This window comes from Rutidosis leptorrhynchoides, chromosome 9, assembly GCF_046630445.1.
Source record: "Rutidosis leptorrhynchoides isolate AG116_Rl617_1_P2 chromosome 9, CSIRO_AGI_Rlap_v1, whole genome shotgun sequence".
In the NCBI taxonomy this organism is placed as follows: Eukaryota; Viridiplantae; Streptophyta; class Magnoliopsida; order Asterales; family Asteraceae; genus Rutidosis; species Rutidosis leptorrhynchoides.
Window position 1 is genome coordinate 58,839,574 of NC_092341.1, and position 23,539 is coordinate 58,863,112.

At 35.5% G+C, this 23,539-nt stretch overlaps 1 protein-coding gene across 1 annotated transcript; it reads left to right on the forward strand.

Annotated features, from left to right (window-relative positions):
• Positions 1-4,383: 4,383 nt before the first annotated feature.
• LOC139867457 (protein IQ-DOMAIN 31-like) lies at positions 4,384-6,891 on the forward strand. The gene is made up of 6 exons (XM_071855826.1): positions 4,384-4,521; positions 4,605-4,844; positions 5,216-5,419; positions 5,505-5,582; positions 5,684-6,518; positions 6,611-6,891. Exons 1-6 carry the CDS (start codon positions 4,435-4,437, stop codon positions 6,640-6,642), a joined length of 1,476 nt encoding a protein of 491 aa, XP_071711927.1. The 5' UTR covers positions 4,384-4,434; the 3' UTR covers positions 6,643-6,891.
• The last annotated feature ends 16,648 nt before the right edge of the window (positions 6,892-23,539 follow it).

Here is a 23,539-nt window from a genome sequence, read left to right on the forward strand (position 1 = left end):
AACGCGAATTCTACGGATAGATCTATCGGGTTTGACAACCCCATTTCGAGCTAGTCGCGCTAGCAATTTATAATCGAAATGTTTAGTACGTCGTATTTAGTTGAAGATACACTTGTTCGGTGTATATTATTTATTGTGTTTGGCAAGGGTAAATAAAGGGTTAAGTGGTTACCAGGTGGCTCACGGAAAATGGAATAATGTTTTATTATATGTTTTCTAGCATATAATTTTGTGGTCCAAAAAGGAGTTTTTATGTTTTCAAACATAAATTTTTATGGTTTAAATTAAATATTGTTTGTAATGTTAAACCTATAATTCACTCAACATTTTTGTTGACAGTTACTCGCATGTTTTATTCTCAGGTTCATGATAGATTGCTTCCGCTGTGATTAGAGAGTCTGCATATTTGTGATGGCAGCTTTTGTTAAACAATAGCTTGCATTCTATTTTGATACATTTATTAGTGGATGTTGTTGACTTTGTTTTGGTCAACTTTTGGTTAAGTAATAATGTATAGTTTTTCTAAACTTACATATTTTGATAGGTTTCCTTTATAGAAAATCATTATTAAATAAAGAATGCAAGGTTATTTATTAAATTTATATAGAGTTATGATCAAGCTGTGGGACCAAGAAAACGATGGTCGTCAAGTGTACTTTGACGGGTCATTAAAGTACACTAAAAAAAAAAAAACACTAAGGTGGTGTTTGGTTCACGGATTTGAAATTTCCAGAATTTGAAATCCTATGGGATTTAAAATCCTAAATAATTTGAAATCTCGGAATTTAAAATTCTATCATGTGTTTGGTTTGGAGATTTGAAATTCCTGGATATGTAAAACTTAAACGCAAAAATGTAAAATGTAAAATGTAAAACGTAAAACGTAAACGTAATATAAAACGTGAATGCAAAACATGAACACAAAATTTAGAACGTACACATGACTGATAATCGTAAATGTAAACGTAAAACATAAACGTTAAGTAAAACATAAAGGTAATCGTAAAATGTAAATTATAACATATAAACTAAACGTAAACCGTTAACTAAAACGTAAATAACAAATGTATAACATACACACAAAACGTAAACGTAAAGCGTAATACATAAACGTAAGACGTAAAACATAAACGTAATACGTAATACGTAAATGTAAAACATAAATTGTAAAATGTAAAACATGAACTAAAACTTAAAACGTGAACGTAAATCGTTAACTAAAACATAATACGCAAACGTAAAACATAAACATCATGTCATATGTAAAACGTAAACGTAATACGTAAATGTGAAACATAAAATCTATATCGTAAATGTAAAACATGAACTAAAACTTAAAACGTAAACGTAAATCATTAGCTAAAACATAAACGTAAAAATAATTTACAAATCTAAAACTTAAACGCAAAACTTAACGTAATACGTAAAAAGTCAACGTAACACGTAAAATGTAAACATACTACGTGAACGTAACACGTAAAACATAATACGTAATACATAAAACGTAAATCGAATACGAAAACGTAAAACGTAATTCGTAAAATGTATAACATAAAAGATTCGAAACATAAGATTTCAAACCCTTCACTACTTCAAAGGATTTATAAATCCGTTCCACATGGAATTTTAAAGTTACAAGATATTTGAAATAGTCTAACCAAACATAAGATTTTATGGGATTTGAAATGCATATTCATATGAATCTCATAAAATCCCACGAACCATACGCACCCTAATACAAAGAATAAAATATCTTTTTGAAAATGCATAAAATTTTAAAAAATTCTAGGGGCGTTTGGTTCGTGAAATTTCGTGGGATTTTTATTTCAAATCCCATGTTTGATAGAGAGATTTGCATTTCAAATCCCATGAAATCCCATAGACGAATGATTTCAAAATCCTTTGTGTTGGTGAAGTATTCCTATGTTTCACTTTTCTGTTTTGTGTTTCAGTTTTCAATTTTGCATTTTCAAAATTTCAGTTTCGCATTTCAGTTTTCGATTTTTATTTGCGCATTTCAGTTTGAGTTTCACGTTTCAACATTTAGTTGGTTTCATCTTTACAACTCGTATTTCAGTATTCATTATCGCATTTCATGTTTTAGTTTTCAGCTTTGAGTTTCAGCTTTTAGATTTGTGTTTTAGTTTTTAGTGACCAATTTCGAGTTTTAGTTTTTAGTTTTGTGTTTCTGTTTTTGGTTTCACGTATCAGGATTTAGATTTGCATTAAATTTTTCATTTCACGTATACATAAAAAGTAAAAAACAAATGTAAGACATAAACGTAATGTTAATGTTGGTCAAAACTTGTTTTGATTGGATTGCGTATCGTGGGATTTCAAATCCTCCAACCGAACAGATGATAGGATTTTAAATCTATAGTTTTTAAATCCTTCAAGATTTCAAATCTTCTAGAATTTGAAATTCTAAGATTTGAAATCCTCGAACCAAACATCACCTAGTAATCTCACTCTTTATCAAACAAATATCATCTCTCAACTAAAACCTTTTTAATTGGTTTGAACTTGATTTGAAACAAATCAAAATAACATCGTGAACATTGGTTATGACTTATGAGACCATAGTCCTAAACAAAACCTTATAAAAATAATGCAATTACAATTCTACTATTTACGAATGCACAGTAGTAGGATATGGTCCAGCCCACGCGGATCGCGTCAGACAAAATGTCCCTACAATACGGGAATCGCACGGCACGGGAATCATTCTTGCCTTTTAATTATCTCTAATCTCACTCCCAAGCTACTCTACTCCCCTTTCAATCTCAGCCGTCGATTACATCTTACAATCATTCATCACGTGACTAATCAACGGCCATTATTAAACACCCACACCGCACTTACCATATTCTCCAACACCTTCATTATTCCGTTTCCTCCAACACCACACTAAAAACGCACCTATTTACAGTGTGTGCACAAGGATTGTTACAACTTCCATTTCTTTCAAATTCATGCTTCTTATTGTTCAATGTTCATCAGCAGTTAATGGTACTACATTGTTTTATGCAATTAGGTTCTACTTCATATTTACCATTTGAATAAGTAAAGTAACGCATGTTTATGATTTATTTATTTTGCTTGTAATGTGTGTGCCAGGAATCGAGAATTTAGGGTTTTGAACGGCATCAAGTTGATTAGGTATGTTTTGTATACTTGTTTGTTTGCATAAAACTGGAAACATATGGCTGACTTATAACTAGTGTTGCAAAAGTCGGCCGACTTGCCCGACGCGTCGTTTTTACGGCATGGCCGATGCGTCGTTGCTAAGAAGTCGGTCAAAGGTAAAAAGTCGGTCGTCAGAAAAAGTCCGTCAAATTCGGAAAAAAGTCGGTCAAAGTCGGTCAAAATCGGTCAATTTTTTTTTTTTTTTTGTAATATTATTAATAATTGTTAATTGTCCATGTTTATTGTAAATATACTTTATATTTTAAGATTCGATCTATATAATATTATATATAAATATATATTTAATAAAACTATTTTAAAAAGTCAACGTTAGTCAACGCCCGTTACGTCCGACGCGTCATTTTTTTAGGCATGGCTGATGCGTCCCCGACTCGCGTCTTTTACAACCTTGCTTATAACACATATTGTAATGTATAAGGTTCTTATTCCCAATAACCTAATCATTGAACACTACAAGAATGAACACTATAAATGATGATGTAAAATGATCATATTGTTCTTTTACATGAACAAATAAATATAATATATATAGTTGTTTGATAATTGTTGAAGATATAGTTTAAGGATGGTATTTAAAGGAATTAGAGGTGTTTGAATAATTAAGAGAGTATTTCAACTCTCTTGATTGTTTAACACACATTTTCTTTTCATTCAACATCATTTGTTATTTGTATGTTACAAACAAACACGATGAATGATGAATAGTGTTGAATCATTCAAATAGCAGTACACAAACAAATGTGTTGAATTCTGAATGGTTCCACAAACATTTTCTTGTCATTCAACATCATTTTACATATATCTATTGCTTCAAAACACACGGCTTTAGGGTATGTTTGGCAAAACCAGCGGGTAGCTGGTACCTTTTACAGTAGGTTGTAGTTGTTAACTGTTAGCTGATAGCTTTTAATTTTTTAAATATATTTTATTGTTTGACAGAGTAGCTGAATGTGCTAAATAAAGAGTTAAATAACAAAAAACTAGTTTTTAACTTTTTCTCCCTTTCTAAAGTAGCTTTTAGCTTTTTCTCCCTTTCTAAAAGCTTTATACTTCTCTAACCAAACGGAACTTTTTTATTAAGTATGAGTTTTTTCGGTAAGGCTAAAAGCTAGAAGCTCCAAAAAGCTCCAATAAGCTCGTCACCAAACATAGCGTTAGGCTGTAATGTATTGATTAAACAGGGGTATGCGTCGCTGATTTTTTTTAACTAATCCAATCCTTGGAGCAATGGGAAAATCACCTGGAAAATGGATGAAAAATCTTATATTTGGGAAGAAATCATCGAGATCAAAACGTCCCAAACCAAATCAGGAGGTAATGATGATTTCTTGCTGACTTTAATCGCACGTTTACATTAGAAAGGCATACAAGCCACAATTTTTTTGCTGATGTAACAGAAGAAAAGGGGAATGGATATACAAGTGCCAGAGTCCCTAGATCAGATTGATAATTCAAATCTGCAGCTCAACGTCTCTCAATTGAATGACAGAAAGATTGATGATGACCAACAATCTGATCATTCACAAGATGAAGTAACAACATTAGCTCCTCCCAACCAAAATGAAGAAAATGATTCTCACAGAATAAGAGAAGTACAAGCTGCTACAGACATACAGACGGCTTTGAGGGGCTATTTGGTATTTAGTTCATGCTAATTTTATCTATAGTTTTGGTCACCTTTTACTGTAGATGTGGCAAATGGGTGGGCCGTGCAGTTTGAGTAATGATTCAAACATGTTTAGGTCAATACTGGTAGCTACCAAATGGGGCGGCTTGGTTTGGGTTGCTTTGAAGCACTTCATTGTAAATAAATACATAGCGTGCAACAATTTTTTTTCAATGATAGTATAACTTTTTTGAAAATAATGCTTTCCGAGGTTTTACTTGTTGACGTTTTATCTGAATCAACCCAAAGAAATGGGTCAAAATGGCCATATCTACTTATTCTCAATAGAAGGATTTTTGAGCGAAATGTAGATGTACTTATATATGTTTCACTTTTAACAAGGCTCGACGGGGACTTCGATCCCTCAAAGGTATTGTAAGATTGCAAGCACTTATTCGGGGCCACTTAGTGAGGCGACAAGCCATTTCAACTCTGCACTGCATGTTCCAAATTGTCAAGTTTCAAGCATTTGTTCGCGGTAGAAAAATAAGAAATTCTAATATTGGGGTTGAAGTGCAAACAAAATACACTGCAGTTAATCGTCCTGTAAGCAATCAATTTTTATTCATATTAGGATAAAAAATTGTTCTTTTTCTACATTTCTAGTGGCTAATAATAAACTGGTTTGTAGATCATGTCTTCTGTTGGAGTCGAAAATTCCATTTCTATGCAAACATTAAAGATATCATCAAATGGTTTTGCTCGTAAGGTAAATAGTAAATACATCCAAACATTTGTGTCTTTTTTAATTATTATTTTTTTATTTTTTTTTAATTTTTCCATATCTCATCTGTTACTATTTTTGTTCAGATTGCTGTTTCGTCCCGTTCTGCAATGGCGCTACACTTTCATTATAACTCAAACGAACCAAACTCAGTTTTATCCTGGTTGGAACGATGGTCAACATCTCGATGTTGGCATCTGCTTCCAAAGTCAAAACCTGGTCAACGATCAACACCCAAGAAACAACACAGTCGTAAATTGTCAGTGACAAATGTGGATATCATCGCTTCTGAATTCGATAAGCCCATGCGAACTTTGAAAAAGGTTTCATTACATGAAACGGTAAATTTAATTGAAGAAAATCCCGAACTCGTGCTCGAGAGAATCAAACGTAATTTAAGAAAAGTCAACGTTCCTGTCTTACCGAGTACTATTGCTCAGACAGAAACCGAAAACAAAACCGAAACTGAAAATAAGAGCACATATAATGTCCCTGTCTCAGAGAGTACTACTGTTCAGATAGAAACTGAAACCGAAAATAAGAGCACATATCATAAAATTCAAAAAATAATAGAACAGACTGAAGCTGAAATAGTGATTATAAGTAATAACAAAAAAGAAGATGAAAAAGTTAACGATAGGAAGAAACCAAGAAGAAGAGTATCTGCACCAATGAACCGCGAGTTAACGGAGGATAACGAACCGTTAAAGATAAAACGATTGGTACCAAGTTATATGTCTGCAACAGTTTCTGCTAAAGCGAAACTAAGAGTTCAAGATGGTCCCGAAACCCCGACTACGTTAAATGGACGATATTCTCTTCCTACTTTAACGAACGCCAAAGTTTCACATTCACCGAGGCTTCAAACAACTGGGAAACTTAAGAACGATCGATCTTTACAGTTGTCAAGAGATGGAAATGGTATGTGAATTATTTCGATTGTGTGTTTTTGTTGTCATAATTTTTCCAGTGTTAATTTGGTCTACTTAATTGGCTTTTATTTATAACTTCAGTGAAGGTGAACCAAGCTGAGTGGCGGCGTTAATGTTGCAGTTGCTGGTTTTAGAGGTTGCCCGTTTTGACCCGCCCATTTTGTCACCACGTTATAGCGTGCATGTATCTGCCATATCGTTAACTTGATACAGTGTGCATGCGCAATTGAATGTGTTTTGATTTAAAATCTTATGTGTGGGTGGTAAATGTAGATTTTAGAATTGTTTTGATTTTGTATTTTTTTTTGTATTTTTTTTTTTTTTTTTTGAGAGAGAGATTTGAGTGGTGTGATTTGTTTAAGGCTTGTTCAAATCATATTCAGATTTAGAAATACATTAAGCTTTAGACTTTAGATTATAAGTTAACTGTAAACGTGATTGTGTTACTCTGTTAATCGTAAAATGATTAGTGATGAGCTTAATAGAGAAAATTGGGAAAACAAATCTGTGTCAATATTCATACATCTATATGCTATCATAATGGCAACAAATGGTTCACAATATTTTTTTGAACGGCGATTTTTTAGTATCAGTAGATCATTTATTTCAATGACCCTCATCTTTTGCATGTAACACGCACATTCGGGCGGAAACTCGAACCCGATCGACGGTACCCGGGAACACAACCGTTCGGGCAGTGGTCCGGGTAGAGGTCCGTGAACGAATCCGGTAAAACCTCCATATAGAGTCAATATATACCACCATTATTGGTGTTCAATTGGTTTAAAGAAAATCATGTCATCCCTAAGGATCGAACACCTCTCCCTATCACATGACACAAAGTACATGAGAACCATTGAGCTATGCCCGCAAGTTAAATGGTTCACAATTAATCTAACAACACGATTTGAACAAGATTGGATTCGTAATGGTTGTGTGTTGCATAATCTAACAACACGATTTGAACATTTTTAACTTGTGCATTGCAAATAAAAGTCTACCACGACTTAACCTTGATGCATACATGTTACTGCATTTAATCAAGCTTCAAATTCGTGTTTTTATGGTTGATCGATTGTAGTAACAGTAGGATAGATGATGCGTTTCCGGATCATTGGCAAATGGGAATGGTAAAATGTCAAAGGATGCGTTCACGGTAGGGATGACAATGGATACCCGATCCAGTGGATATCCATCCGATCCACCCGATTATTCGTGGATATGGACGATCTAAATGGATATGGATATGGACGAAAAAATTTCATCCATGAATGAACCCGCTTTCACCCGAAAAAACTATATATATAAATTTATCACTCAAATTAGTATCATTTATGTAGTGATATTTCATTAATTATATTCATATTCATCTTTCGTTATATTTTCTCTAAAAATATAACTTTATTCTTATATTTTGTTTTGTTTAATTTAAATGTATTTATCGTACTTTGGTGGTTTAAATGTGATTCCATGTAACTAAAAGTAAGCAACTTACATGTCGATATCTTTACACATTTAATAGGCTATTTATTGAATATTTGTTATATAGATTAGTAAAAATGTCACTTTCGGTCGCATAAACTATTAAAAAATATTACTTTTGATCGTATATAATGAACCACCGCTTATAATTATTAAAAATAAGATAAATTTAAACGGATATGGATAATTATCCATTAACCCGCTTCACCCGACGGATATGGATATGGATGGATGAAAACTAAAAAAAATAAATGGATATGGATATGGATACGGCCTCACCCGATCCATATCCGATCCATTGCCATCCCTAGTTCACGGCTTTTGATGATATGATGACGAGTATGGTCGAGAAGAGCGAACCGGTTAATGTTTTTCTTATTAATCCTCGCGAGATCCTTAGTAAATCACTTAATAATAAAAATCACCAACAGAGGAACACAATATTGGTTCAAGGCATAAAGATGGAAGAATTCAGGTTGTTCATCAAAGACATTCGAGTTCGTATTCTTGGCATCACACTTTCTAGCGTCTTTCTCATTTTTTCATTTGGTGTCATTGTTAGTTTATTGAATGTGTTGTTTATTATCCGGTTGTATTTCGGTTTGATTCAAGATGAGGCTCGGTATTTATAGTTTGTAAGTTTGCCGTTTTTTAGGTACGAGCCTTATTGGAGTTTCTATCGTTGTATCCTTTGTTGAAGACGTTTTTTATTCAAAAACATTTTCCGTACTTATATAGTTTTCGTTATTTTTGCGAATGAAAAGAATATGATAGATTGATGAATATGAATATAAACGAAACCATGTAACTTAAATCAGTGAATTGTTTAAAATGATTTGTTGTTGGAGTCAATATCAAAATTGTATTAATTCTGCGTTTTGTTAGTGATTTTTTGATTATCACGACTACAAAACATAAATAATTAAAAATTAGTGTTTGGCAACTAAGATTTGAAAATTGATTAGTTGCGATTTAACAATTCAAAACATAACTTTTGACAAAATGCTATAGAGGATTTTAGGAAAACACATTCAAAGTGTGTGTGAAATGGGAAATGACTCGGTAATTGTAAGGAGGTGGCTTGGTATTTATAGCTTACACCAAGCTTTTTTACATTTTGCGCTAAATCACTATTTCATTTAAATTCCGACACCAACTTGCATTTTTTATCGATAGGATTTTAATAGTAACAATGCATCAAGAAACCTATCAAGCCCTTTTCAACATGGATTTAATCAGCTATTATCGTTAACGTTTTTATTTTTATATACCAATTAAATTAATTAATAACAGTAACTCATAAGTGAACATAAGAAACAATAAAAAATGAAATTACACACTGGGTATATAATTATCATTATCATATTAACTATTAGACAAAAAAAAACAAATAGCATCAGGGGCAGTTTCGTCTTTTTACCTAATTTACTGTAGCAACGGAATCACTGTAGCCCGTTAACACCGTTGCAACGGAATCACTGTAGCAACAGAATCACTGTAGCAATGGTAGTGTAGCACTTTTTTTCCTTTATATTTTTCTATACCCGTTATAACAATTTTTTTTTATTTTATCTTTTTTGGTTTCCTTTATATTTTTCTCCACAAATTAACGACTTAATTGCGTTAAATTTTTAAAAGTCAACAATTCCATAGCGAAACGCGGAGATGCAAGTATATTGTTAATTTAAAATAACATTTAAATCTTTGATGAGTTATACCTTTTAGTTCGACTCGAGTTGCGCTTCAACGACATCATCGTTAGCCACGAAATAATTTTACAAACTAAAAGCAATAAAATACATTGAAAACTGAACTCCCGGCGCGAAGCGAGGGTTCGACAACTAGTTATCACTAATGACATATCATTTAAAGAAAAGCTGATCATTAATATTAGATACGGAGTGTCACTAATTTTTTAATTTATTTTTTTTTTAGCAAAAAACTTGAGAATATATAAATGACCCATTTTCAGAAAATAGTGAAAACAGGCAAAAGAGTTACAAAAGCCAAATGGTTACAAACTCAACCCATTTGACTTGTACATATTGAAAAGAGACAGTACAGTAGCCTAAACAATTGGCTATTGGCTATAAATCATAAAAACAACAAGCAAACTCTACAGATTATACTATAAAAGCAAACACGGTTGAGAGTTCCAAACATAAAATTGGTGACTCTCACAAAACTTCCCGTTAACTATCCATTGATCAAACACTTTTACTTTGACTGGTTCCACCGTCGCGGCCCAACATGTGTACACTCCATTGAAAACCAAATCGTTCCTCGCACACCAAATAGCCCATATGGAAGCCGCCCCAATCAAGGACCAAAATTTACTCGCTTTAATACCCATTCCATTATGCCAATCATGTGAGAATTCGAGAACAGTCGAAGGCACAATCCATTTTACATTCCACCAAAGAAATAAAGCCGACCAAATTTTGTGAGTCCAAGAACAATGAAGAAGTAAGTGATATATAGATTCTACAAATTTCAAACACCACCCACATTTATCCTCCGACCCAACTCTCAAACATTGCCTATAACTCAAAACTTCACGAACCAGAATCCCCCCTTGAATAGCTAGCCAATGAAAAATGGCTATCTTAGAAGGCACGTTTTTATTTCATACAACATTTAACCAATCAATATCTTGTTCCAAGTTAGAGGAAATCATCACTCTCACCCCTTCTTTGACCGTATAAACCTTATCCACCGAATGCACTCATTGAATAGTGTCTTTGTTAGACAAATCGAAACTAATATGGCTCAATAAAGAGTTTAAAGTAGATACTTGAATAGTCTCATATTCGTCAAGCTCATGTTCAAAATCAAATAACCAATTTATTAGCCCATTACCATCAAACGCCCCCATATCCGCAACTCTTCGGTCCCTCTTAGAAGTTAGACGATATAATGCCGGAAATTGATCTTTTAATTTTAATTTAGAGACTCCTACCCATATCTCATTCCAAAACGAAATGTGTGACCCATTTCCAATCTTTCACCTCCAACTTTGAGGACTAAGAATATTGAACAACTCATCCGTATTTTGAAGTTTCAACATTTCCAGCCACACATAGGAAACAACAACAACAATAACAAAACTCAATACCACATGAGTGATGTATGGGGGATGTGAGATGTAGACAATCATTCCCCTATCCGAGAATAAAGACAAGTCATTTCACCACACATAGGAAACTTTATTTCTATTAATTTGCGTCACATCCGAAAGCAAATTCCCACAATATGTTCTTTCAAATGACTTTTCTACTATAACCTTCCAAGTAGCTTCCTTATTATGATTAAATCTTGTCCACCATTTAGCTAGTAGAGTCAAGTTTTTTAACCTTAAAGGTATGGTTTCAAGACTTCCACATTCCTTAGAGAAGATAGATTTTTCACCAAAGATATATAGCCCTTATAGACTAAGACAATTACATTTTAATCTAGTCTAGTTTGGCGACAAACAAGACAAGACAAGTTAGTACTAAACCATTTCTCAATACACTTGGCATGAAATTCATGCTCGCAAGGAAGGCGCCTCAACGTCTTCGACCCCACCTTCATCTCCATTAGCAAGCCACACGCATTTCCTCATCTTCTAATAAAAAAACACTTCACAATAGCCTCAATCGGGAACACTAATTTCCCAACATTTTTTCTATCCTCCACCATTCTCTTAGCGCAACAGTGATTCAGAAAAACGCCTCCCAAACTACAATGCCTGGAAGCCCCATCACTTCTTGGGACAAAAAACTTTCTAACTGTTTGACTTGGGTTAGTACCTTTCGGAAACTTATACGTCACCTTAATAAAGAATTGAGGATAGGCCTGTTGGTGCATGAATCCCCAGCCGTAGTTTATCTTTACGTTTAACACATTCGGTTATGTAATAATGTTTACTTGTGACTATTGATTACGTTTGTGATTGTGAGTACTTAATTTGTTAAATAATCAATATGTTAAACTGCACACACAGTCGACGGAGTGTGTGTACACACTCGACCGACTGTGTTACTCAGTCAACCGACTGAGAGACACACTCGACCGAGTGTGTCTGACCTGCAGTATATATACGGGTTGTGACTTCTTGATTGAGGTTGATCACCCTATTTACCCTAGTCGACTGGTTTTCATCTCCAGAGAACCCTAACACCATCTACCACCGAAATCATTCGTTTAGACGTCGATCTAATCTAGGTTTTGTTCTAGGTTTGACCAAATCAATCTCAACACGACCCGTATCTCGGTTTTACTCGATTCTAGTGTATTCCGCCTCTAGGATTGTTATCAAGCAACCTAAGATTCGTGAATAAACATCTACAAAGTGGTATCAGAGCCGGAGTCTCTGGTTTTGCTTGATCTAAATCGTTTTTGGGTTAAAAAGTTGGTGTTTATGGTGTCTTTTGTGTTTTAATCATTTAATCTATTTTTCTACGTTATAGTAGGTGTTTTCGTTGTCAAAAGGTGTTTCTGGAGACTTTTCCATTGCTCTCTACGTTTTGGTTTAGTGTTTTTCATCAAAAATCGATTGAAAAATCGATTTTGGTCTAGAAAACCCTAACAGTCGACCTGCATCTGTCAAGAACACACTCGACCGTGTGCGTATTGACAACTGACCGTGTGAGTCCTTAGATCTACCGATTGAGGTAGTAAACCGACCGTGTGTCTTTCAGTTAAACCGTATGAGTTTTCTTAAGTCAATCGACCGTGTGAGTTCAGTCACTCAACTGTGTAAGCTATACAATCGACCGAGGGAGATAGATAGTCGGCCGTGTGAGTATGTAATACCAAAGGCTTATTAAGTAACGAAGTGCTGCCCAAATTTTGTCAGACAATCGACCGTGTTAGTCATACAATTGACCGTGTGTCTAATACAATTGACCGTGTGTCAGTAATCAGAAATTTTATTAATCTTGAATTTAATCCTAACTAATTTAAAATGTCGGACACTAATGAACAAGTAACAAACGAATACAGTGCATTGGTGATTGCTCCAGGACTGCAAAAACTGTTACTAAATGAGAATGAGTCTGGAACTTCGAATAAGGTTCCCAAGCTTGACAACTTAAAGGACTTTTTAGACTGGAAGGCGCGCTTTATGATATATTTGAATGGTATCTATTCTAGACTATGGGAGTTTATTAAGACTGAGTTTGCATGGCCAAATGGGGTAGACGGTGAACCTAAAGAGACCGCTCAGTTCAATTCTGCTGAGCGTGAACAGTATAACTTGGAGTGTAAGTGCTACGCTCAACTTACTCAGGCACTGTCTAAGGAGATCTTCTCACAGTTCAAGAACAGAAATAAGACCTCGTATACCCTTTGGCTTGCTCTTCAATCAGCCACAGAAGGAACAGCCACTTACCGTGCCACTAAGGGTAAGGTACTCAAAGATGAATGGATAGTGTTTGCTGCTCTACCTTCCGAGTCTCTTGGACAAACTTTGGAGAGATATCGTCTGCTGATTGCTAAAATGACAGATTATGGAATTGATTTATCTTATGAGAAAGCAGTTAGAGTTTTGAAAGACGGTCTTCCTGAGAAATGGGACAATGAAATTGAAAAGATTCAGAATAGGTACATTGCATCAGGTCGTACGTTAACCTTGACAGCTTTTACTTCCAAGTTGATGGAAAAGGATATTCAGGTTGAGGCAAAGAGAAAGAGACTTGGTACTGTAGCTGGTTCGTCAATTATTGGGTCATCTTCGGGAAATCATGCTCCTTTGCAAACAGCTTACATTTCCACCAATGCATCACAGATCTCAGCTCCAGTATCAGATTTTGGTTATTTCAATGCCAAATCTCAAGCACAGAAATTAACTGCTAAACTGATTGATACAAGCATTCTACAACAGACTCAATCACCAGTGATCAAGACGGAAAATATCAAGAAAAGGCCTCTAGAATTGATTCAGGAGGATATGGCTTTAGCTGCCATCGTTGTTAACTCTTACAATGATATGATAAGTGGGCAGATAATCAATGGTCATCTGGAGAATGAGGATTATGATCAGATAGATGAGGATGAGATTGAGAGAATGGACATCCTGTTTGCTATGGGAAGTGTGGTGAGACGTGCTAGGAAGTATTTGAAGAGAACAGGTCAGAGTACTTTGAGTCTGAACCGCAATACTAAGTTTGGTTTTGATATGTCCAAAGTGAGATGCCATAATAGTGATGAATTTGGTCATTTCAAGAGGACATGCACAAGACCACCTAAGCCTGGTTTTCATAATCCTTTTCGTAACACTTCAATTGAGGTGACTCCTGGACATGCTGGTCCAACAGTGAACAAAGAAGCAACTTCTAGTGGTCAATCCAAAGCTTTGACTACTACATATGCTGATGAAGTGTGTGATTGGTCGATCTCAGTTGATGCTGAAAAAGCTAACGTAGTTTTTGTTGGTAAGAGTGAAGCTGAAATAGAAGAAGAAAGGGTTATCAGAAGAAATGCTGGTTATATAGGTAAAGATAATCCTGCATGCACATGCTATGTCTGTAAATGTGATGCACGTATGAAAAGGGTTGAAGCGGTAATGAAGATGTGTCTTAGAAAGAGAATTAGTGACAAGTTATAAGTTCCGCAAAGCCAAGGATCTATCTGATCTTGAATTCACAACTGACTCTTCAGATGATGATGAATCCTCGGTAATGAGTTGTCATATGGGAACCTGGTTTAGAAAAGAACTTGCCCATTTGATCAAGGGTGATGTTGAAGGTACTGATGAAAAGGTAGTCACGGTGACAAGTTCGGATAATTCTGCTAAAGTTGAGGGCAAAGAAGGTTATGATGCTGATTAATCAGACAGTACGAGTTCAGAGTCAGAATCAGAATCAGATACAGATTCGCAGGATGGTAGAAAAGATTACGCGTTCATGGCTAACACATCCAGCAATGACAAGGTATGTAATGATTCAGATTCTTTATGTTTAAAATGCAATGATCTTGAACAGGAAATAGCTAGACTTGAATGTGTGGTCTCTAAGCTTAACCTAGATACCTGCTACTTGTAAAACTTGTCCGAAACTTAGACTTGAAATTAAAAACTTGAGTCTAGAAATTCAGACACATAGGAAGAACTATGATGATGCTCTTTTCTACCTTAATAAGCAGAAAGAGTATGTTGATGTTATTAAGTCCTTAGAGAATCAGGTAGGTCATTTAAAATCAACTATTGTAGATGTTGAGAAAGTGATACACCTGTATTTGAGCCAGATTAAGGCTGAAAAAGATTCATACAAATTAAAATATGAGTCAGAAAAGGCTAGGATTGATAATTGGTAGAGAATGTCATACGTGACACAAACCTTGATATATCTAAAAAACTAAGGGATAGGCTACAATCAGGTTGCCCCACCGCTTTAGGAGAGTTTATCAATAAGCCTGTTTAGAAGAATAGGGATCCGGTTGTAGAACCAAAGTATGGTAAGCCTGAGAAAAATTCTGCCGAGTGTAAAAGTGAGTATGGTGAGGGTAAAAAGCCATTAGATGTTGTTTATGAGACGGAGTCAGATAATGATGTTGACACCGAAAAGGACGGAAAACCCTTTGTAGTTGTGACTAAACCAGTTACAATTTTGAAGAATCCAAATAATGAATCTAATAGGAGTGAAAGTCAAAAGACTGAGAAGAGGAGTGTTAGTAAGCCAAAACAATCTAGGAAGAAAAACACTCAGCACACCCCTGTTAAGTTTGTTAAGGATAGTAGTACGGTGAATTCTCAGATTGTTGATCCCAAAGCTGAACTTCCACCAAAAGGCGAGGGTTTAAATTTAGGAAGGGTGACGAAATATATTCTGCCTAATCATAGACAGACTGTTAAATAGCAAGTCACGTCACCCACTCCAGCTAGGCAACAGAATAAACCCCCGAGGAGACCGTATTCAACTTCTAGGCGTGAAGTGTTTAATGCTAATGGTTTTGATAATTTTAACTGTTTCAATTGTGGGATGTTGGGACACAGGGCTATGAATTGCAAACCCATTCGACAGACACCACACAAGAAGATTGATCTTAGTCCCAAACGTACTTTTGATAGAAGATCATCTTCACCTGTGTTTAAACCTACTTCTGTCAAATCAACTGAAACAAAAGTTTTTCAAACAAATGACTATTACAGGAAACCATTACCAAAAAATGTTGTTTGGAAATGTAAATCAGAAGTGAAAGGTGTCCAAAATTCTGAAAGTCCTTCTGGATCTAAGGGACAATGGGTGGAATTTCCAGTGGTTGGCGTTGATGGGAAACCCACTGCCATGCGGGCATGGGTGGCCCTTTCTAACTAATCTCCTTATTTTTATGTGCAGGTCGTCTACAATCCTCGCTGCAGTACATGGATTGTTGATAGTGGGGTGTCCAGGCACATGATAGGGAAATTGTCCTTACTTTCTAATGTGAAAACAGTGGATGGAGGACCAGTTTTTTTTGCAGGTAGTGAAGGAGGTTTTATTACTGCGCAAGGGGTGATTGCTAATGAGAATGTCAGCTTTGATAAAGTTAATTTTGTGGAGCAAATGTCGAACAATTTGCTTTCAGTTTCACAGGTTGCTGACAAAAAGTATACAGTTGCTTTTGATGATAAATTGTGTTATATCTTGAGGAAAGAATTTTAATTCCGAAAGACATGATTCTGATGACTGCTCCTAGGTGCAAGGATCTCTATATCCTTGATATGCATAAGGCTCATGTTAAAGCAGCTACAAGCCATCAAGTTTTCATTTCTAAGGCTACTGAACAGGAGTCGATAATCTGGAACAAGCGTATGGGTCATATGAGTCTAAGGAAAATGAATAATTTAGTTCACAATGGACTAGTTGATGGTGTTAATCTTAAGAGCTTTCATATTCCTGAAGGGTGTCTTCTGTGTAAGAAAGGGAAACAGACTGGAAAATCACATGCATTCAAGAAGCATCATTCTGTTAATATTCCTTTGGAGTTGTTGCATATGGATCTCTTCGGTCCAGTTAACTGCAAGACTATCACAGGAGAATTATATTGCTTGGTAGTTACAGATGAGTACTCACGTTTCTCTTGGGTTGTAATGCTGAAGCATAAATCAGATACTTTCGAGCACATTAAAGTTTTGATTCTGAAGCTTGAAAGTTTATATAAGTTGAAAGTTCGAAAGATTCGTACCGACAATGGTACGGAGTTCAAGAATAACAATATGCTGTTGTTTTGTAATGAAAAGGGGATACAACAACAGTTCAGTCCTGCTTATACACCTCAGTCAAATGGGGTTGCTGAAAGAAAGAATATGACGTTGATTGAAACCGCAAGAACTATGCTAGCTGATGCATGCTTACCTACTGTTTTCTGGGGAGAAGCCGTGAGCACAGCGTGTTATGTGATGAACAGAGTTCTAGTGGTGAAGAGACACGATAAGACGTATTATGAATTGTTGCACAAGAGAAAGAATAACATTAAACATTTTGAACCCTTTGGTGCACCTTGTACAATTCTGGTACGAGACGCTGGAGGAAAATTTAATTCAAAGGTTGTCTCTGGTATCTTCTTGGGATATGGGAATCCAAACAAAAGAGTGTATAACACTGAGTCAAAGTGTGCGGAAGAACGTTATGAAGTTGATATTCAGCGCAATGCTCCGCCTCGTGTTAGTAAAGGGTTCGCATGGCAGTTTGAATACGATAAATTATTTGATTCATTCAATCTTCCACCGGAGGCTACAGATGATGAGATCCTAACTCAGATGTTGTATGATTCTCAGAATTCTACAGTGAATGTTATCTCTCTTCCTAGCCGGACTCAAGTCCAGACTCAAAGTTCTCTTCAGAGCCCAATTCAGAGTCCGCAGCAAAGTACACAGAGTGACAATTCTAATGCTGATCCTAATGTGGAGACGGTGTATGAGACAGATGACGATAGTGATTCAGAGGAAGATGAGGGTGTTAATCGAGCACTGTTGACAGAAGAGAACTTAAATCCTCTTTATAATCAACCTCTAACTGTAACAGAGTCTGAACAGCCAACTGAAGCAGGAGGAGTATGTAGATCAAATCGTGTGATCATGCCTCCAAAACGTTTAGATGACTACTATGTTGATACAAGAGGCATACCTCATATTGGGATTCCTCATGCCATGACTAATGAAGCATCTACGTCTGAAGTTCCTGCTACACCTGATGTTCCTGAAGTAACTGAGAGTCAATCGACAGCAGAAAATGTTGAGTCAGAAAGTGCGAATGTTGTAGCAGCTTTCTATTCCTCGTTGAACAAGATAGGGAGAGTATTTGTAAATGGTCATTCATGTTATGTGTGTCAAATTGAACAGAAAGATGCTTTTGAAGCACTGAAATATGATGAGTGGGTTTGTGCTATGCAGAAAGAGCTGTTATAGTTTAAGCATTTGAAAGTTTGGAAACTAGTCAATCCACCACATAGTTGTGTACCCTATGGTCTTCGATGGGTGTTAAAGAATAAGAAAGATGAACAGGGTATCGTGATCAGAAACAAAGCTAGGTTGGTGGTAAAGGAATATCAACAAATTCTTGAAATTGACTATGATGAGGTTTTTGCTCCGGTGGCATGACTGGAAGCAATTAGAATTTTCTTGGCTTTTGCATCCTTCATGGGATTTAAAGTTTTTCAGATGGATGTGAAAAGCGCCTTTTTGTACGGAGAGATCAATGAAAGAGTATTTGTTGAACAACCACCCGGTTTCGAAGACCCGTATTTCCCAGAAAAGGTTTATCGACTTGAAAAGGCACTTTATGGTCTTCACCAAGCTCCTAGAGCATGGTATGCCACGTTGTCCAACTACATGCTTGAAAACGGTTTTAGGAGAGGTGTCATTGATCAGACACTTTTCATCAAGAAGAAGGGACAACATCTTATGTTAGTGCAGGTTTACGTTGATGATATTATCTTCGGGTCAACAGATCAAGGAATGGTTGATGAGTTTGAGAAAGTCATGTAGCAGAAGTTCAAAATGAGCTCCATGGGAACTATAAAGTTTTTTTTAGGTCTGCAGGTAGCTCAGACGGATAAAGGCATCTTCTTGCATCAAACCAAATATGTTGCTGATATTCTGAAGAGGTTTCAAATGGAAGCAGAAAGACTAGCTAAGACTCCGTTGTCAGTGAATCATGGGATCTCGCCTGATTGTGAGGGTGCTCCAGTGGAACCTACGTTATACAGGGCGATAATAGGTTCTCTAATGTATCTTACAGCTTCTCGACCAGATATTATGTTTGCTGTTTGTCTGTGTGCTCGTTATCAGGCGAATCCTAATGTTTATCATATGCTCGTGGTTAAGAAGATTCTGAGGTATTTGAAAGATACACCGAGTTTAGGGTTATGGTATCCGTGTGAGGATGAGTTTGATCTCACAGCTTATAGTGATTCTGACTATGGAGGGTGCAAGAAGGATTTCAAGTCAATATCAGGAGGTTGTCAGTTCCTTGGTAGCAAACTAGTTACCTGGCAGTGTAAGAAGCAGACAGCAGTGGCTCAGTCCACTTGTGAAGCAGAATATATTACCGCGGCCAGCTGTACATCACAGGTTATCTGGATTCAACAGCAACTACGTGACTACGGTTTGCAAATTTCTAACACTCCTATTTATGTTGATAATACTGCTGCCATAGCTGTCACTAAAAATCCCGTAAATCATTCTAAAATGAAACATATAGGGATTAAATACCTTTTTATTAGAGATTGCTATGAGAAAAAGTTGATAGATGTAGTGCAGATGGACACTACAACCCAAAGGGCTGATCTCTTCACTAAAGCTTTTGATAAATCACGCTTTGATTACTTGTTAAAAGAGATAGGTATTAAATTGCTTAATGACGTGGTTCCTGAAACTTAGGTTCCTAACTCATAGGAACCTAACCAAGAGACTGAGTTGTGAATGGTTTGAATCTGATGTATACTATGTGGAGTTATGCATGGTAGTTAGTAGATCATTTGCATGTTTTCTTTACGATTGCATGATAGATTAGTATTTTGTGCTATTTTGCATGTTTTTTCCTTTGCTTTTAGATAGTTTTATGCTTTTGTATAGAGAAAATTCAAAAGCCATAAAAATCAGAAAAAAAAACCAGAAAAATAAATAAAAATTGGAAAGCCTGAAAATGAGTTGTTTATTCTGTTTCTGGGGAAGTGATTGCAATACTCAAACTGACATGTAAGTTGTGGAAAACAAGTAATACAGAATAATTGATAATGTGTTAGTAGACTTTATAGACCTAATTCTAGATAGAGATGATCACACTAACAACGCGTAAATATCATGATGAGGAAATCATGGAAAGATTTACAGCGGTTGAGGGTAGTCACCTACTTATCACTGAATATGTACTGAGAAATGATTGTTCAGAAACTTAACAGACAGTTGAGGTCTCCCCTACTACGATTTATACTTGGTAGCAAAGGATAATTTTGTGAGTCCCCAAGGTGAGCATACTTTGTCTAGGATGCGTACTTGTTTCTATTTACCTTTATTACTTGGACTGAAATTCAACAACATACATATCGGGTATACAAAGGGAGGTGTTCTCTCTAGATGGGTTGAGAAGTGCAATTCTGTATCACAGACACAGAATGATTTGTACAATGCAACATCTTCGGGTCATAGATTTCAACATCAGAAGTTAGGTTTTCCGTGCAGTTACAACAAATGTCAAAGACAGTGGTGCATCATCATGTTTAGTTGTATTTGTTTATTTATTTTGTTTGTTTTATTTATATGCTGTCAATTAGCATGGAGAAAAAGCAACATCAGAAAATTTTTAAAAATAAAAAATAAAAAAAATTTGCAAGTTATGTTATGTTTATGTTTATTTATTCAAAGTTGTAAATAAAATGATGCACCACATTACTGCAAGAGAATCATGGATCAAGAATTGAACAAAGCTTCAGAGATTCCTATGTTATCTAAGTCTGAGACAACATATATCAAAATCGGAGAATTATTTGGAAGATTTAGTTATCTACATCTGAGGGGGAGAAATTATCAGATCATCAGATATAGAGAACTTAAATCATTCAGTCCACATCACTAATTTGGTGGACTTTACATCTTTTGTCTGTTGTATAGGATTGTACCTATTGACCTGGATAGAGAGAATATCATCTCGAAGATACCTTAACGTTCCATCACTCAATTATATATCGCTAACATCCATCCAACATCATACATCATACGATTTCCGTTTATGTATGGGGTGTATAGCGGCTGGTATGTGTATTGACAAAGTATGCAATAAATTTGAGACAAACAAGGTTATCTGAACCGAAAAGTGTAAGTTTAAGGTAGAAGCTCATGGCTGACAGGGTTGCTAGAAACATCGTGAGATGGTTCTGTTCAATCAAATTGAAAGTACACTGAGGTGATAAGAGGATAACGTCAATATATTTGTGCTCAATTGTTCTACCTGAAACATCGTGCGATCTCAAATGAGGACTGACTTAGTGATCAAAAACTAACATTGTAAGATGTTAATGTAATTAATCTAACGTGATCATCAAAGTCTAGGGTGAAAGTTGGTAAATGTTTATCGATATATTTGAAAGTTATTCTGTATATGCTTCATCAAATACGTTAATGAATAAATTATGGAATAACATGTCAATATAGTTCAGTTTTGACCCCCGAATCATAAGATTAAATCAATTTAATATGTCAACTCACAAAAATATATGTTATGCTTCTCTTAGTGTGATTCATGATAAGCTGTATCACTTGTTTTCATGCTAATAACATCATTTATCTGCTTATGCTATCGTGTAATAAAATTGATGTTAGAAGGTGGATTTTTAAAATTATCAGATCATCGGATATAGAGAACTTAAATCATTCAGTCCACATCACTAATTTGGTGGACTTTACATCTTTTGTCTGTGGTATGGGATTGTACCTATTGACCTGGATAGAGGGAATATCATCTGGAAGATACCTTAGCGTTCCATCACTCAATTATATATCACTACCATCCATCTAACATCATACATCATACGATTTCCGTTTAAGTATGGGGTTTATAGTGGCTGGTATTTGTATTGACAAAGTATATAAATTTGAGACAAACAAGGTTATCTGAACCGAAAAGTGTAAGTTTAAGGTAGAAGCTCATGGCTGACAGGGTTGCTAGAAACATCGTGAGATGGTTCTGTTCAATCAAATTGAAAGTACACTGAGGTGATAAGAGGACATCGTCAATATATTTGTGATCAATTGTTCTACCTGAAACATCGTGCGATCTCAAATGAGGACTAACTTCATGATCAAAAACTAACATTGTAAGATGTTAATGTAATTAATCTAACGTGATCATCAAAGTCTAGGGTGAAAGTTGGTAAATGTTTATCGATATATTTGAAAGTTATTCTGTATATGCTTTATCAAATACGTTAATGAATAAATTATGGAATAACATGTCAACATAGTTCAGTTCTGATCCCCGAATTATAAGATTAAATCAATTTGATATGTCAACTCACAAAAATATGTGTTATGCTTCTCTTAGTGTGATTCATGATAAGCTGTATCACTTGTTTTCATGCTAATAACATCATTTATCTGCTTATGCTATCTTGTAATGAAATTGATGTTAGAAGGTGGATTTTTACAGACCTGTAAGTTTAAATGTTATTTACTACGTCTGTCTTAATACTCTTGATCATAACACGCTGGATCTTGTACAGTTGTTCGCTTTGTAAATTTGCATGTGCATACATATATGAAAATTCAAAAATATTTGCATTCATAAGTTAGTTGCGTGTGAATTTCTGTTTTGTTTATTAAGCCTAGCAACTCAGTTCTCGGAAAGGTTTACTGTGAAAGGAATCCTATGTTTTTCGTTAAATTTGAAAATAAGTTGTTTAGAGCTTAAAGGAATAAAGTGTGTTTGTTTTTGTACTGTGGAGATCAGTCCCAGGGGGAGTGGACAAGAAAAGTCTGTGAAGTTGAAAGTTAAAAGGGTTTAGTTTTGAAATCAATAGACAGTCAGCCGAGTGAGTATACACACACGACCGTGTGACTCACTCACACGATCGACTGAGGTTAAAAATTGTGTTTTGTTTAATAAACACACTCGGCCGAGTATGTACACTCTCACGGCCGAGTGAGTGACACACTCGACCGAGTGTGTCTGTGGGTATAAAAGGTGTTGTACGTCGAACGGCTCAAGACACTTGATGATTTTTAGAGAGTATTTTACCTAGTTTTTTCGAAGTTAAAGAAGGAGGTTTTGATTCTGTATTTTAGATACAACTTTCTCTTGTGATTTCAGCGCCACTAACGAGGTATTCTAACTCGTTTTCTTTTGGTTTAAATCATTGATTTTATGTTCGATGTGTGAAACTCTAATCGAGTACTTTTTAGGCTGAATATGTTAAAATTGATGATATAAGCTTGTTAATCGGCCTCTTTAGATGCTAATGTGACCAGGAATCGAACCAAAAACAACAGATTTGATCGATTTGAAAAGTTAGGTGTAAACAGATCTGGATGAACACGCCCGACCGAGTGTGTGACACACTTGACTGCGTGAG